At 19.4% G+C, this 17,572-nt stretch overlaps 5 protein-coding genes across 5 annotated transcripts in view; 3 read left to right on the plus strand and 2 right to left on the minus strand. All coding sequences in view use genetic code 6, as the record gives it.

Annotated features, from left to right (window-relative positions):
* Positions 1–1,770: 1,770 nt before the first annotated feature.
* TTHERM_001170538 (hypothetical protein) lies at positions 1,771–2,510 on the plus strand (the record flags this gene model as incomplete). Its single annotated transcript, XM_012795480.1, has 3 exons — positions 1,771–1,854; positions 1,927–2,148; positions 2,403–2,510. The coding sequence occupies 3 exons, from the start codon at positions 1,771–1,773 to the stop codon at positions 2,508–2,510; spliced, it is 414 nt and encodes a 137-aa protein (XP_012650934.1).
* Positions 2,511–2,820: 310 nt separating this feature from the next.
* On the minus strand, positions 2,821–2,976 carry TTHERM_001170539 (hypothetical protein; the record flags this gene model as incomplete). Its single annotated transcript, XM_012795481.1, has 1 exon — positions 2,821–2,976. One exon carries the CDS (start codon positions 2,974–2,976, stop codon positions 2,821–2,823), a length of 156 nt encoding a protein of 51 aa, XP_012650935.1.
* Positions 2,977–4,507: 1,531 nt separating this feature from the next.
* On the plus strand, positions 4,508–7,009 carry TTHERM_01170540 (hypothetical protein; the record flags this gene model as incomplete). The annotated part of the gene is made up of 10 exons (XM_001007485.2): positions 4,508–4,606; positions 4,664–4,713; positions 4,840–4,929; positions 5,116–5,208; positions 5,834–5,923; positions 6,063–6,152; positions 6,407–6,496; positions 6,558–6,647; positions 6,699–6,776; positions 6,922–7,009. The coding sequence occupies exons 1-10, from the start codon at positions 4,568–4,570 to the stop codon at positions 7,007–7,009; spliced, it is 798 nt and encodes a 265-aa protein (XP_001007485.2). The 5' UTR covers positions 4,508–4,567.
* A 3,533-nt stretch (positions 7,010–10,542) lies between these two features.
* TTHERM_001170550 (hypothetical protein) lies at positions 10,543–11,388 on the minus strand (the record flags this gene model as incomplete). Its single annotated transcript, XM_012795482.1, has 1 exon — positions 10,543–11,388. The coding sequence occupies one exon, from the start codon at positions 11,386–11,388 to the stop codon at positions 10,543–10,545; it is 846 nt and encodes a 281-aa protein (XP_012650936.1).
* Positions 11,389–11,859: 471 nt separating this feature from the next.
* The window catches only part of TTHERM_001170561 (kinase domain protein), a 20,715-nt gene continuing 15,002 nt past the window's right edge, over positions 11,860–17,572 (plus strand). Inside the window, exons 1-13 of the mRNA XM_012795483.1 lie at positions 11,860–12,469; positions 13,791–13,985; positions 14,041–14,093; positions 14,147–14,203; positions 14,257–14,538; positions 15,023–15,088; positions 15,155–15,545; positions 15,626–15,814; positions 15,867–15,925; positions 15,978–16,055; positions 16,105–16,502; positions 17,299–17,416; positions 17,503–17,572. The exon at positions 17,503–17,572 is cut by the window's right edge and continues 227 nt beyond it. Coding sequence (XP_012650937.1) covers positions 12,037–12,469; positions 13,791–13,985; positions 14,041–14,093; positions 14,147–14,203; positions 14,257–14,538; positions 15,023–15,088; positions 15,155–15,545; positions 15,626–15,814; positions 15,867–15,925; positions 15,978–16,055; positions 16,105–16,502; positions 17,299–17,416; positions 17,503–17,572 — 2,389 coding nt within the window. The 5' untranslated portion in view covers positions 11,860–12,036. The remainder of the gene's footprint in view (positions 12,470–13,790; positions 13,986–14,040; positions 14,094–14,146; positions 14,204–14,256; positions 14,539–15,022; positions 15,089–15,154; positions 15,546–15,625; positions 15,815–15,866; positions 15,926–15,977; positions 16,056–16,104; positions 16,503–17,298; positions 17,417–17,502) is intronic.

The raw sequence follows: 17,572 nt of genomic DNA on the forward strand, positions 1-17,572 counted from the left end.
TAGTTAGTTAGTCAGTTAGTTAGTTAGTTAGTTAGTTAGTTAGTTAGTTAGTTAGTTAGTTACTTACTCCTTCAAAAACAAACGAAGATACTCACAAAACCAACAATCTTTTTTTACAATCCTTTCTCCTCCAAATTTATTTTCTTAATTCATTATTTATTCTTATATTTAAAGGGGTAATAGTATTGGTGCATGTGGGTGCAAAAGATTTAGGCACAGGAATAGCGTAGTGCAAGAATATCACAAGTTTGACACTTGATTTAAAGTAAAAACTTAATTTATTGATTGATAAAGCAAGAAATTTTGAAAAAATTGATTATTTTGTTGATTTACGCTTTTCACTTAGTGATTAGCTAATTAAGTCACTTCGTTAGTAAGCAAGTTAGTTAGTTATTTATTGTTTTATTAGATTGCTTTTTTAATTACTTACTGACTTACTTACTCCTCAACTAAAAAATAACCAATTTGTTAACTTACTTACTTAGTTAGTTAATTACTTACTCCTTCAAAAACAAACGAAGATACTAACAAAACCAACAATCTTTTTTTACAATCCTTTCTCCTCCAAATTTATTTTCTTAATTCATTATTTATTCTTATATTTAAAGGGATAATAGTATTGGTGATGTGGGTGCAAAAGATTTAGGCACAGGAATAGCGTAGTGCAAGAATATCACAAGTTTGACACTTGATTTAAGGTAAAAACATAATTTATTGATTGATAAAGCAAGAAATTTTAAAAAAATTGATTAAATGTATTTATTTCAAATAAATATAAAATCATAATTTTAATATAGAAAAAATGATTTTGTTAAATATATTTAAAACAAATTGTTTGATAAAGATACATTTAATATATAAAAACTAATAGAGGCAATCAGATTTCTCAATCAGAAGAAAAATTCAAAGAAATGTTAAGAGATCAATTCAAAAAATAAGAAATAGAAGTAAAATTAATAAGATAAAAAAATTATTTAAATATTTATATTTAAAAATAAGATAACGATATAATTGTGACGGACTTAAAAAGACTAATTAATTAAAATTAAAATAACATTTTTTTTAATGACTAATAAATTATATGTACACTTTTAGTAAATTTAATTGAATGTGATTAAATACCATAATTTAACTTATTGTAAATTAATATAAATAATGAATACAATAAATAAATAGTGATAATTCTAGATAAAATGACATAGAAATAATTGAGCAATAATATATACATATAAACAAATATATGTTTAAAAATTTTAGACATTTTTAAATAAATTTGGATATATTGTAATAGAAGAAAACTAAGTTTTATTTTAAATGCATAGACGATGGATACTGTATTTGATTTTTAATTTGTGATTTTTATAAAACTTCATTTTATAAATGAAATTCAAAATTTACATAAAAATATATGTTATACTTATAAGACATATAAAAAAGATAACAAAATATAATTTTATCAATTTGAATTTTGAATTATTTATATAATTTTTTTATTTTTAAATTTTTAATCAAAAGCAATAAATTTATTAGAAAATTTTATTATTTTTAGCTAATTTATCTAAATGCCTGTAATTTTATTAACTATTAAGCTAAAAAACAGCAGCTGATTTAATTTCGCTATCCTCTAATTCATTTAAATTCATTATTTAAAACTCTTTTTGTGCATTCAAGATTCTACAAGTCTTATAGTCAGAACCTATTGCTAAATAATTGTTATCTGAAGAAAATGCTATTGATAAAATACTTTAATCATTACCATTAAATGTACTTATGAGTGAAAATCAATTTTCTACATTCCAGATTTTGCAAGTTGTGTCATCAGTCGTAGCAAGATACTTGCTATCTGCAGAAAAAGTAATATAGTTAATTGTTTAAGCATGTCCTTGTATTGTGTTTGCGAGATTATATTTTTCTTTTATACTCCAGTTTTTGCAAGTTGTATCAGATGAACAAGTTACAAGATATTTGCAATCTTAAGAAAAAGTGAATGATTTGATCTACAAGCTATGTGCTTAAATAGTGTGTTTTAGCTCAAATTCTCCCTTTTCATTAAATATTTTACAAATATTATTGTATGATACAGCTAGATATTAACTATCCGATGAAAAATATAATTATGAAGTGAAATTAACAAATGCTTCAATTGTAGTAATAAGTTAAAATTCATTTTAGGTGCTCCATATTTTGAAATTTTAAACAATTAAACTTGCAGCCAGTAACATGCTATCTATCTGGGGTAATAGCAATTGATGTAATTAATCTAGTGCTTCCTTAAATGTTATGTAGAAATTTAAATCCTTATTCTATGCTCCAGATTTTAATATTTTAGCTATTTGAATAAGTTACTAAATATTTACCATCTTGAGAGAAAGCAAGATATTTATTTAATTGATAATTTATAGGCTTCAATCTTATTTATAAGCTCAAATCCTCTTTCTGTACTCCATATTTTGAAAAAGTTATTATCTGCAGTTGCTAGAAGTTTACCATCAGGGGGAAAAAGCAACTGAGAAAACTACATAAGTGTGCTTCTCATCCATTTTTATGAGCTCAAATCCTTTTTCTAAATTCCAAACCTTAAAAGTGGTATCACCAGAACCTGTTACGAGCTTCTTTTCATCTTTACTAAAATCAGCTGAATAAATACATATTGTATGTTTTTGGATGATATTAAGGAGTTAGAATCCATTTTCTACATTCCAAATCTTGTATGTTGCATCAGTTGAAGATGATGCGAGTTATTTGCTATTTGCAGAAAATACAACGCAGTAAACAAAATGAGCATGTGCTTTAATTTTATCTATAAGTTCATATCCTTTTTCAGCATTCCAGATCTTATAGGTATTATCTTAAGAGCAAGTATCTTCTGAAATGTAGGGACAGATCTTCAATAGGTTTGTTTTTATAAAACCATAACAATTAAGCTCCAGTTGAAATTGTGCTTTTAGAAAGCTTTATTCCTTCCTTCATCTTCATTTAGAGTATGGTTTAATATATTTAATGTGATGGTTGGATTTATGAATCTTCTCATTGATCATTTCTAATATTAATCATCATTGAGTGAGACTCTTATTATAAAATCAATTGTCTTTTCGGTGATCTTATCAATTATCCTCCATCTTCTTTAAATTTATTGATAATTTAGGCAGCAAACTACTAGAAACTAAACAAACTTTTTCACTATTTTTTTTATTGCTTATCTCACAAATTGTAAATAATGATTATTGCCCATTTTTTTATATTATTATGATATAATAGACTTTAAGAACACCCGCAAACCCAATGGACAAAACAACACTATATTCTCCGTTTCACATAAAAATTATGTAATTTTTTGTCAATTTCATTTTTTTTGAAAATTAAAAAAATAAGAAAAATATTATAGTAATTTTTTCTTTTAAAAATGCTTAATTACTGGTAATTAATTAATGAGTGATAAATTAGAATTTTTTTAATAAGAGAAATAAATTTTCTAATAAATTTATTATAGAATTATAAATAACAATAAAAATAATTAATTAATTATTCTTTATTTAGATTTTAAATAGTGCCTGCATTCAAAAAAATCAATAAAAATTACAAAAATACTGCTCAAAATATAAAAAAATTTAAAAGCATTTCCTAAATTTCAAAATAAAAATTTATGTTTTCATTCAATAATGAATGAAAATTAATTTCAAAATTTTTTAGGTTAAAAATTCTGTCTAGAAAATCTACCAAATATTTAAAATTCAGAGCAATTATTTGTAATTATTACATAAAATTTTTAAATATTTTGATGAAACATAAACTATTTTTCATTTAATATGTAAAAAAACATCACTTTAATTTAAGTTGTTTATTTATAAATATTAGTCAATTTTAGAAAACAAAATTTTTTATTACTCACTAAGAAATAAATTATCTCTTTATTAATAAATACCAGAAAATTAGAGTTAAATAAATGCCTTTTTAATTTTAGATAGGCACTGTAAATAATGAATAATTAATTAAACAATTTTCAAAAAAATTGTATTTAATGAATTAAGATTTTTATGAAAATTTCAGTATCCTCTAATATTATATTTTAGATTAATAATCTGATACTGAAAAATTTAAAAAAAATAATCTTATTGATGATTATTAGAGTAAAAGTTGAATCCATTAAGCTTTATATTAAAACATTTTTATTTAGTCTACTTTAAATATTTCTAGTTAGTCTGGCTGACCACTGATATTTATAAATATACAATTAATTTTTCAGATCTTTGAATTAATAAACAGATAAACTATAAAATATTAATTTTTGTATAAAAAACTAATATAATTTTGTTTTTTTTTCATATTATTTATAATTAATTGATATTTTAAATATTTTTTAGAATAACTCACTATTCATATTGTGAACATTTTGCTTCACAATTTCTTGATTCAATTTTACAAGAATTAATTTATTTAAACAATAACTTAAAACCAAACTTTTTAATAAAATATAAAATTATCTATTGCTTTTAACAGAATTTTAAGTAATTAAGTAAATAAAAAAATAATTAATTAAGTAAATCATTATAAAAGTTATACTAAATAAATGGCAGAATAAACCAACAAATTTACTAGTTTGAATGACGTATTTATTATCTATCTATAGCTTTTACTTTAAAATTGCTTAAAATTTTATTAAAAGTTTATAAAATCTGACAAGACAAATTTTACTCAAGTTTAATTATTCTTTGCGTAAACTCTACATTTTACTATTATTTATTTATAGATTTACAAACTAAAGATTCTTTTAATTATATTTGATTTTAGCTTTTTTAAAAAATATTTCTAACAATAATTTACTTTTTTTATTCTAAATAGTGATTAAGTTTTTGATTAGGAACAGTTTTATTAATTTGCATCATAGTTAATAGTTTGTACAAAAATTAAACACTTACAGCTATTTCTAAAGTAAGAAATATGCCTTTAAACTTTATTTAAAAATTTAATAATTATATTCTGTTACAAATTGAATTGAGAAATATAATCACAATATATTTTTTAATTAATTTTTTCTTTTGGAATAACTAAAATTAATTTAAATGCACTAATAAATAATAGATTAATTTAAAAATTTTTTATAAATAAATAAAATAGAAGTAATCTAAATTTAGGTGATGAAGGAGCTTTTGAATTAGGAAAAGCTTTAAGTAATTTATAGGAATTATCTTATTTAAAGCTAATTCTTTTGTAAGTACTTTTAATCTTTAATTCTTATCAAAAAAAATAAAAAAATATTAAATTTGAGTGTTGCACTATCTTCACAAATAATTACACATGCATAATAATTTGACTAAAAATACTAGGGATAGATCGAACATTCGGTTTGACCAAATAATATTTGGTTATGCAATTTTGTCTGCAGGAATAAAAAATTGGTGGATCAATTTATTATAATTAAATCCCTCATATTTTTTATAATCCCAGCCATTAAAGCCTATTCAAAATTAAAAAGACACTTAACTTTATTAAATAAATAATTTTAAATTCTTACTTTTTCTCATTTTTATAAAAATAAATAAAGTGAAAAGTATTATTTTAGTTAGAACAAAACATATTTTATTCATTAGTTTAAAAATTAATGATTTTAATAAAAAATATAAAAAGTTTTTAGAGCTCATAATAAATTTATAAATTTTTTTTTTAAATGTGTATATAACTAATTAAATTAAATAAGCATTCATCTAATTTTCATATTGAAAGCGCAGTTATACTAAGATTTCTAAATAAAATTGTTGAATTTTTTGTTTTGATTTTTTAAATGATTTATTAATTAATGTAAAACTAAAAAATTATTATTGAATTTTTAATCAAGTCAAACTAATATTGGAGAGAAAGGATTTTCAAGTATTGGATTAGGTTTAAGCAACTGCTTATTGATAAGATTTTTAAGCATCAATGTTTCGTATATTATTAAATTATATTTTTAAATAAAGATTTAAATTATCTTAATAGTAATAAAAATTATTATTAGTGTTGAAAAAAATATTTAATTTATTTATGCCAATAAATTCTTCACAAATGTTTTAAAAAAATTTTGCAAGAAACAATTAAATAGGTGATGAAGGAGCTTAGGCAATCAGTTTAGCTTTTAGATAATGCAAAAATATTACAGATTTAAGATTTTTCTTTAAGTAAATTAACTATTCAAAATATTAACTATCTATTATTCTCAATTTTTACACTTAATAATTAATTAATAATTAACGATTTAAAAATTACTGAGCTTTAAAATAAATTTATTTATCTATTACAAAAATGTTCAATAAATATAAATATTGGATGGATTGTTTTTTTATATTTTTTTATATAGAATATTTATTTTTCAAATAAATTTTAATTATTGATTAATTTAATTTAATATAATTTTTTAAATATATATTAAAAGCAAAAACAAAGTTAGTGATGTAGGAATATCTGCTATTACTTAAGGAATAATCCATTGTATCTTAATTGAATCTTTATGTCTGAGTTTATAGTATATATTTTTTAAAAACATAAAACATTTGAATACTAACTAATATAAACAAAACTAATAGGGAGAATAATTTAACAGAGGAAGGATATCTTATTCTTGGTTAGGGTATTGCAAGTATACCAAAATTAACTTCTTTCTAAGCTTGGATTAAGTAAAATTAAATTTATTTTTAAAACTTCCAAGAAATTTTATGTAATTTAAGAGGAGAATATGAGTATTATCTGAATTAAAAAGAAATCATCAACTGTAAAAATATAAAAGAGTTGGTCCTTCATCTATAGTAAAGATTTTATTTTTTAAATTTAACTTATTCAACTTATTACAATTAAATAAAATATTAACTAATTAGCTTAAAAATTTCTTTCTTTTGATTTTTGATTTTTGGAAAATATTTTTTAATTAATTTTTTAACTGATAATAAACAGTAGTTGCAATACAAAAAGAGAAAAGGTTGAGCTTAAAATTAAAGCTCTTAAAATAATCAGGCTAGTCAAATTATAAGTTTTTTACTGATTAAATTAAAATTATAAATTAAAAATTTATTAACTAAATTATGTTTTAAAAAAAAACATAATATGATGTAAAATAATTTATATATTGTTTTATGTTTTCTCAAAAATTGTGCTATTTAGTAAAAATTTAGAATTTAAAAAATAAGACAAAAATTAAATTATTATTTTTAATAGAAAATATGTTAAAAATGAATGCTCTGACTGGAAATATTATTTCTATTAATAGTAAAAATAAAAATCTATTGTTTATTTTTCTTTTTAGTTGAAAATAAAATTAAACATTTAATTTAAAATCAAAATGATAATTAATTCTTAAATTATTAGAAATGAATAAATTCATTCATTAATTTTACATCAATTTGTTTCAAATCTAATTAAATAAACGAATTTAAATTGAATTTAAATTAAAAATAAAATGAAAAGAAAATTAATCTCTTAATTTTATTTTTATTCAAATAAAAAGATTAATCACTTTCAATTCCCATTAATTAATAAGGTCCCTCCCTCTTTTAATATTTTGCTCAGCTTTTGGTATTAATTAAAATATACATAAATCTATTCTTGAAGTGATGCTATAAGTAAATAAAAAATTAGAGTAAATAACTTTTTAATTTTGGATAGGTTATACTAATATTTAATTAAAATTAATTTAGACAGCAGTTTAGTTTTAAAAAGAAATATATTTAATTTTGAAAGTCTTATTTAATTAGTTAATTTTACATGTCATATTTTATTTAGTTTATTCTTCAATGAACGCTTTAATATTTTTATACTTGTTCTTAGTCCAATTCTAAACAATTAAACTGTTTTTAAATTAGAATGAGTGTCAAATTTGAGAGATTATTGTACTTTTTTAAAGCAAAGCTTAAGCCTATTGCTCCTTCGTTACCAATTTTATTGAATCTTTATAAGTATTGAAGAAAAAAATATTATTAATTAGGCATTTATAAATAAAAAATGAAGAAAGAATATGAAATAATAAGAAATCTATTTTTTAGTAATAAAAGGAAATGGTGAAAAGGAAAAAATTAGTTAAATTAATAAAGAAAGAAAAAAAACGCGAGCAGAATAAATCAAATAAAAACTAGTAAATAATTTAAAAGATTTTCTTATTTTAATTTCATTTTTATATTTAAAAACATCACAATCAATACTGTTTTTACCCAATATCAAGCCACAAATTTGATAGATTTGTGCACTTTGCTAAACCAGAACCTAAGCTTGATGCATCTTCATTGCCAATTTTATTGGACCTTTTGAAATATTGAAGTAAAAATATTATTAATTAGGTAGTTAGTTAGTTATTTATAAAATAAAAAAATAGTTAAATTAAAAAAAACAAAAAAACTAAACAAGCAAAATAAAAAAAGAAAACTTTATCAAATAAAAACTAATAGATAAAATAAATAAATTAAATTGTTATTTATATTCTTTGCAATTTATTTTTATATTCAAATAAACTGTTTTTACTATAAATTAAGTTTCAAATTTAAGAGATTAGTACACTTTGCTAAAGTAGAACTTAAGCCTAATATATCTTCATCACTAACTAAACTAAAGTATTTTAATATTGAAAAAATATAAATTTAATTTATTAGTTAATTAGAAAAAAAGAAAAAAATATTAAATAATAAGAAATTAATTAATTATTAATAAAAGGAAAAGTGAAAATGAAAATTAAATTTAAATAATTAAATTAATATTAAAATAAATGAATATAGATCATAATTTCTATTAGTTAAAATATAGTAAATAACATGAAAATTAATAATAAAAAAAATTACTAATAATTTTAAATTAAATTTACCTCCACATATCAATTTATTTGAGAACCTAATGAGATGAAAGTGAAGAGTTTATAAAATTTTTTATTAATAAATTAAATTTTTCAAGTATTTATAAAAAATTAAAAATATACTTGTTCAAGATTGTAAAAATAATTTTTCTATACTATCATTTATTTTTATTTTTCAAAAATATTGAAAAGGAAGAAATATTACAAAAATGTTAGTCTAAAATTAATTGCTAAATCTTATATTTCTATTTATAACCTACACTTATAAATATATTAGGAATTAGAGATGAATAGTCAGTCATATAATATAAAAATTATAGTAATTGCAGTTAAAAAATATATACTCTGTATATGTTTTATATTTGTATGTAACCTTGAAAAAGGTAGTACCCTAAGGTGCTATACATATATATTAATATTTAAGATTTTTTGAAATAAAGGACAATAAGTACTTTAAGAATATCTTAGCAATAAGCAATTTTAATAAGAAGGCTACAGAAGTATTTTCGAAACATTTGATTACTGGGAAGAATTAACCGAATATAAAATAGTTTTAAAGACTTCTTTTAAATAATAATTTTTTTTACTATTAATCTAAAAGATCATTCCTTATAAATTAACGCCATGCACTAAAAATAATTTATTTTACCATATTTAATTGACAGTTGAAATAAAAAAAATTTATATTATTTTAAGTAAAAGAATATGAATGAGTATATTTTTTAAATAAATAAAATATTTCATCAAAATTAGTTTTAGCTTATAAAATAAAACTAATTTATTGCTACTAATAAAATAATTAGAATTATTTATTTTATATTAAAAGTCATTTTAGTTTGGAATTTTTTTTGTTAAGGGTATCATAGAAAATATTTTAATTTGTATTACATAGCGATTCTATTATATTAATGAAATAGATAATATCATTATTGATATTTATTTTAACTGTTATTAATTAGCTATAAATAAAAAAGATATTAGTATATTTGTAAATCAGTGATTAGGCACTTTGAATAATTGAAAAGATATTCTGATAAGGATAATCTATTAAAAAAATCAAAATTAATATCTTTAAAGATCTTTAGTGTTTTTGCTTTTACTCTATATTAAATAATGATCACAAAAAGTTACAGTAAAACCTATCAAATTATGAGCCAGTAAAAATTGAACAAAAGTTTTGATCCCATATTTAAAATTTTCATTACAAAATCTGTCTATAAGGTGGAGATAGTTGCATTTGGGAAAAATATTTGGTTCTATAAGTGCGCAGTGCAAACAGGCATCACTTTAAAAGTATATTTTAATATTAATGGATAGTATCTTTGATTAGATAAAATTAACAAATAAAAAATATACTTCCATATATACTATACAATTCATTAATTTAATAACAATGTTAATTAATTAATAGGACTTTTAGTCTGTTTTTCCTTTTACTCTATTTTATGTAATAAAAAGAAAAGTTATTTGTATATTTAAATAATACAGAATAGATGCTTTGTATAATTTAATAAATAAGAATCAATAACTAAACAATATTTTCATTTAACAACAAATAAAATAAGTAACTAATATCATTTGCTTATACTTGATTTTCAAGTGCGTTTTATATGTAATATATTATAATTCACAAAAACTTTAAAAAAATTATAAATATTAATATTTAAAAGATTTTATTTTATCATAAATAAATATTTTTAAAGCTAATTTATTTTTAAAACCACGTGTTTATTATATAATCATAATTATTCAATCATAAATTTGACATTATACAAATCTACTTTAATAAATTTTATCACAAGAAAATGGTTATTTTGGATGATTTATAAAATATATTATAAATTTTAAAAGATACTTTTTATATTACTATCTTATAATTTATCTGTTAAAAATAGAAAGTTGTTAGTATATTTGAAAATTAATTAAGATTTCTTCTTGATTTTTAACCAATTTTCCTCTCTAGGCGTTTTACTCAAATTTCTTTTATTATTAAGCTGATTCTCCTATTTTTATAAAAGAAACAAAGTGAATATGTTAGTTTATTTTAACATAAAAAATGGTTATTTTGGATTATTTATAAAATATATATATAATTTTAAAAGATACTGTTTATATTGATTGCTAGCTTGCTATCTTATCTATTAAAAATAATAATCTAAAAATAGAAAGTTGTTAGCATATTTGAAAATTAATTAAGATTTCTTCTTGATTTTTAACCAATTTTCCTCCCTAGGCGTTTTACTCAAATTTCTTTTATTATTAAGCTAATTTTCATATTTATTTTAAAGAAACAAAGTGACTATGTTAATTTATTTTAGCATAAAAAATGGTTATTTTAGATGATTTATAAAATATATTAAAATTTTTAAAAGTTACTGTTTATATTGCTTGCTATCTTATTTGTTAAAAATAATAATTTAAAAATAGAAAGTTGTTAGTATATTTAAAAATTAATTAAGATTTCTTCTTTTGATTTTTAACCAATTTTCCTCTCTAGGTGTTTTACTCAAATTTCTTTTATTATTAAGCTGATTCTCCTATTTTTATAAAAGAAACAAAGTGAATATGTTAATTTATTTTAGCATAAAAATGGTTATTTTGGATGATTTATAAAATATATTATAAATTTTAAAAGATACTCTTTATATTGCTTGCTATTTTGTTTGTTAAAAATAATAATCTAAAAATAAAAAGTTGTTAGTATATTTCAAAATTAATTAAGATTTCTTCTTGATTTTTAACCAATTTTCCTTTAGAGGTGTTTTACTCTAATTTCTTTTATTATTAAGCTAATTTTATTTTTTATTTTGAAGAAACAGAGTGACTATGTTAATTTATTTTAGCATAGAAAATGGTTATTTTGGATGATTTATAAAATTTATTATAAATTTAAAAAGATACTGTTTATATTGATTGATTGCTTGCTTGATATCTTATCTGTTAAAAATAATAATCTAAAAATAGAAAGTTGTTAGTATATTTGAAAATTAATTAAGATTTCTTCTTTTGATTTTTAACCAATTTTCCTCTCTAGGCGTTTTACTCTAATTTCTTTTATTATTAAGCTGATTCTCCTATTTATATAGAAGAAAAAAAGTGATTTTGGTATATATAAATTTTACATCTCTACAAAAACCTCTGTTTTTAGTAAAAAAGCAAACCCCTCAGCCTACTTTAAGTAAGTCAGTACCCCAGTTAAAAACCCCAGTCGCATAGCGAAAGTAAAAAGCAAAATGTCTAAGAAACTTTAAAACGAGTTAATCGAAACTATCTCAAGCAAAGTATCCAAAGATTGCTAAATTCAAAAACCAGCAATAAAGGAATTGGTCAAGTTAATGTTCAGCTAGAAAAAATACTTCAAAAATTATGAGTACTTAAGCAGTGGCGCTTATGCTCTTGTCTTAAAGGCTTAGAATTCTTAACAAAATCGCTAAGTAGCTCTCAAATTCTTAGGTTGTTCCAACAAAGATGACAAGGATGGTATCGAATCTTTGAAAAAGGAGTATGAAATGCTTCAAAAGTTTAGCCAATCAGAGTTTTTAGTAAAGGTCTATGATTGCTTCTATTTAATGGAAGAAAAAGAAGATGAAGACGATGATGGAAACGATATTATCGTTTAAACTTAAAACAAATCCTACTTCGTAATGGAAATGGAGCTTTGCGAGAGTAAAAAAAATCACATATTTTTCATCCATTTTTTTTTTCTTCATTTTTTAAAAAACACGTAAAAATACATAAGATAAGATATATTTATACTTTTTATTGACATGACATGGCTTATGCATTGCCATTTTAAAAATAGGTAATTTTATTTTTTTTCCTAAGTCTTTTTTTGATTTTGATAACGTAATTGAAAAAAATTAGATTTGCGCTAAGCAGATTTAATTAATTTAGAAAATGTAATAGAAATTATTTAAATTTAATAAATAAATGTTAATTTTAATTAATTTTTTAGGATTCCTAACAATTAAGAATTTTTCATTTATTTTTATTAATTTTGTAAAATTTCTTAATTAAACATTCTATAAAATTAATTAATCAAAATTTTATAATCTATTTTCCCAATATAAATTTTTTTTAAACAATCTTCATAGATATTTGTTTTTACTCTTTAATATTTTAAATCATAAATTAAAAAAATTATTAATAATTAACTAACAAAATTAATTAATTTTAATTTTAACTATCTTCCAAAACAAAATTTTATTATTTAATTTGAAAATAATATTTGATTAGTTTATACTTTATTAATTTAAAATAATAAAAAAATTTAAGAGAGCAATTAGATAATTAACATATAAAATTATTTAATTTATTTCATATTAAAAAATTTAATTAATAAAATAAGTAAATTTTAGATCAAATTAAAATACCTAAAATTGAAGAAAAATAGATATTGGTTAAATGAGATTTATTAATTTTATCATATTAAAATTAAACTAAATTAAAGAATTTAATTCTAAAGTAGATTAAATAAATAATAGCAAAAAAACTTAATTAAAAACTTTAAATTAAAAAAAAATAAATATTTTAACAATTTAAAAATCTTAATAAATGAGTAAATATAAGTTATATCAATAGATTAGATATTTTAATGAGCAAATAGTTAAATTTTTTAACATTAACTAATTTATCTTTAAAAAATTTAAATTAATTTTAAACTTAATTAAATGTGTTAAAATAAATAATTTCTAATACAATATCAAATATTTTTTAAAAATTAATTCAATTAATTTATCTAAAATTACTAAAAAATAAATTTTTACTTTTTATAAAATAGGTTTTAAAAAAAATATTCAAAAAAAATTATTTAATTGATTGAACTCTTTCATTCTAAATAAATGAAGAAATTCAATTTCAATATTATTATTTTTCATTAAGTTTTTAAATAAATTCTAATATAATAAATAATTTAAAAGCTTAAAAACAATTTTTTTTTTAATTTTTACTTCGACATTTTTATTTAATTAAATTATAAATTAAATAGAAAATCTCAAATAGCTATTTGATTTCCTCCGAAAATAATAAGTTCCACCTTCGAATGTGATCAAGGAAGTAATAGCCATTCAAATGATAGAAGGGCTGAATAACCTTCATGTCAAAAATATTATGCACAGGGATATCAAGCCTTAAAATTTCCTTGTTTGCCCTTCTCAGGAATATGGTTTCTCTATCAAACTTTGTATATAAATTTTATTATATTACTTTAATTTGTAATAAATATCTTTTAATTTCAGGTGATCTAGGCTTTGCATCAGCTGTGTCTAAATCAAAAAGCTTCCTGTCAAAGGTTAAAAATTTTAATATCATTTTAATTGCTTCAATATTTTTTATAATCTTCAGAAAGGAACTGATGCATATTTTGCTCCAGAAGTGGAAAAAGGATAATCTAGAATTCAGGTTTTTAATAAAGTTTTTTTAATTACTTTTTAAAGTTTATTTAAATTAAATAGTCAGACCTCTTTTCACTGGGACTCGTTTTACTAGAGCTTGATAATCTCAAGACTCTAAATGAGAATTGGATAGATGTGGAAATAAAAAATAACCTGTTTAAAGGATAAGAAATACCTAATGACATATATTAGATAGATAAGAAATCTAATATTTACAAAATAGCTTAAATATGCTTAAAACCTAGTTATTTAGATAGAACTTCAGCAGGAGAATTACTATCTAAACTCATCTAAATGCATGGTTAACCATTGAAATTTGTGTTGACTTCTATGATACTAGAGGTAATACATTATTTCATAATTTATTTTAAAATAATCTCAAAATATATATTTATTTTAAAATTAATTTTCAATTTTTCCCAAAAATAAATAATTAAATTATATTGAAACTCTTAAACAAAACATTTAAAATAATTCAAAACTAAAGATTATTTTATTTTATTTTTTCATACCAAATTGCTAATTTAAAAATAATATTATGAGCATAATAAAATAAGAAAAGCTTATTTTTCTTTAAATTTTTTATTTTTAAAGGAAAAAAACATTATTTTAAAAGATCAAACAAAATTTATACAAATTATATAATAAATATATTATTTTTTTTATTATTGATGTAATTGTTGTTTTTCATCTCAAGTTAATATAAAAAGAAATGCTATTTCATAATTAATTTTTTTTATTACAATTATCTCTTATTCTAAAAAAAAAAAATTAATTTTATTTTATTAGCAATATATAAATTCAATAAATGATTTTATTATAAAAGGAATAGATACCTAAATAGGCACAGTAAATATTTGATAGTATTAATCAACAGTAATAAAAGGAATAGGTAAAAAATTATTATTTTTAGTTTAAATTTTTATAAAAAATTATGAATTGATAATTAATTTTAAAGAATAATTAATTTGATGAGTATGCTTAGTTAATACTAAAGAACACAAATGAGAAAATTATACAAAAAGATTTGAAAGCACAATTTACAAAAGTAGAAGTATTATCTAATCTGTTCAAAAGTCTCTATGAAAATAAAAAATATACTAATAATTTCCAAATTCTTAGCTTTGGAAGTTTTGGAATAGTATTATCAACTAAAAAAGTTAAACTTGATAATAAAGAAATAGTGTTAAAAATACAAAAAATAGTAGATGAATAAGAAATCTAAAATGAAATTAGTATTATGTAGAAATTAAAAGAGCCACTAGTGGTATAGATTTATGATAGCTATATAATAGAAAATAAATTAGGACCTGATAGATACTCAGTCTTTGAATTAGAAAAATGTTCATGTAATTTATTTAGAAACATTTTTTTTTTAATGATTTTTAAAAATATATTTCACAACATATTATTCTTTATTTTGCAAAAGGTTCATTAGATGAATATCTTGAAAGATCAAACATAGATGGATAATTTAACGAAGATGACAAATTTTAAATAGCTATCTAAATTATTGATTCTGTCAATTATATTCATTCATTTAATATCCTTCATAGGGATATTAAACCAGAAAATTTTTTGGTTTATTTAGAAGGAAAATAACCAGAAATAAAATTATGTAAATAAATTATTTATCCATAAAGAATATTTCATTATCATTTGATTTTAAGGTGATTTCGGCTTATCTGCTTAGATTCCAGATAATGAGGATTCAATTCAAACTATAGAAGTAGATTTTTAATTCTATAATTATTAAATATTAAAAATAAATTTATATATAGCACATAGGAAATTTAGGATATTCAGCACCTGAAATATTAAATAAAAAGGATAATGAACTTAAGTTTTATACAAAGAAAGTACTTTTTTTATAAAAAATGTTAATTTTAAATAATTATTTTATTTTAGTCTGATTCATATTCAGTAGGATTATTGCTAGCTTTGTTAGATAATTATTAAGATCTAAAGACAAATACAACTTCAAATTTCGCATTAATGACACTAAAGCAGTTAGATAAGCCTTTCGAAAAATCAAATATTTAAATAAACAAAAATTCATAAATTTATAAATTTATTAACCTTCTTGTTGTTTCTGATAGTAGTTAGAGGGCATCTCTCTATGATATCGTTGAATAAAGCGATATAAAATTCTTAACTAATTCAAAAGAAATGAAATAAATTGTACAAAAAACTCTTTTGGTTCAAAATGATAAAAAAATAGAGTAAAATGCGACTATAGAAATTAATTCTATGAATGATTTGAGCAAAGCTTAAAATTACAATATTGTTAAGATAAGTTTTACTGGGTAATTTTTTCTTTTAAATTTGTACTTTTAATATTTTATTATAGCACTTCCAGTTATTAATTAAATTCTTATGGATGTGGGGAGAATTAAGAATTTAATTTCTGGATTTGCTATAAATAAAATTAGATTAATTTAATAATTTTATTTTATTTTTTATGATAAACATTTGTTTTATAATTTTTTAATATAAATTACACTCTTAATCATTTTAAAAGAAAATATTAATTTGTTATTTAATAATCAAATAATTAATTTCCAAACTCTATTGGAAAATTATTAAAAATTTTGAAAAAATAAAATTTTAGATTTTAATTTAAAAAATTAAAACGAGATAATTATTATTTACATTAAAAAATGTCTAAATTAAGACATGAAATAAAGGGATTTCTATATTACTAATACTTACATAATTATAAATTTATAAAAATATTTTAAAATGAAAAAAAATTTAATTTTTAAAATAAATTATGTTAGAAATAATTATTGATAAAAAAAATGAGTGATTTAATGATTTAATATATTTAATTAGGTTTATGAGTTTTAGCTTTTACTTAAGCAAACATTTAATATGTTTTTCATAAAAATAGTAATAAATAAATGATGTTTAAAAAACAATGAATTCTAAAATTTAGACTAAAGCATAAAATCATAAAATAATTATAAAAATTTATAAATTTAAATATCTTTAATATATTTTTTTATTGGAGAATTAAGTGAAGGTAGCACAAAGTAAAAAATTTTTAAACATATCATTATAATAAAATTGAAGAAGATTTATAAAATTAAAAGAAAATAGATAAAAATACTATTACAAAAAGCAATGTACTAGCTTTAAGTCATAATATACAAAATCATATAAATATAAAACAGTAGAGGCAAAAAATTTAAATTTGTAAGCAAAGAAAACTTTGAGTGTAAAAACAATTATGAAAAAGACAAATTTTCTAATTATGAAATTAAACCAAATAGTTTAATTAATATCATGTTTATCTATTGAAAGAATTTTGATATTGATCAAAAATTTATTTTTATTTATCATCTCAAACAAAATTTGGTTATAATTAATTAAA

The sequence above is a fragment of the Tetrahymena thermophila genome (genome assembly GCF_000189635.1).
Source record: "Tetrahymena thermophila SB210 genomic scaffold scf_8254812, whole genome shotgun sequence".
Lineage (NCBI taxonomy): Eukaryota > Ciliophora > Oligohymenophorea > Hymenostomatida > Tetrahymenidae > Tetrahymena > Tetrahymena thermophila.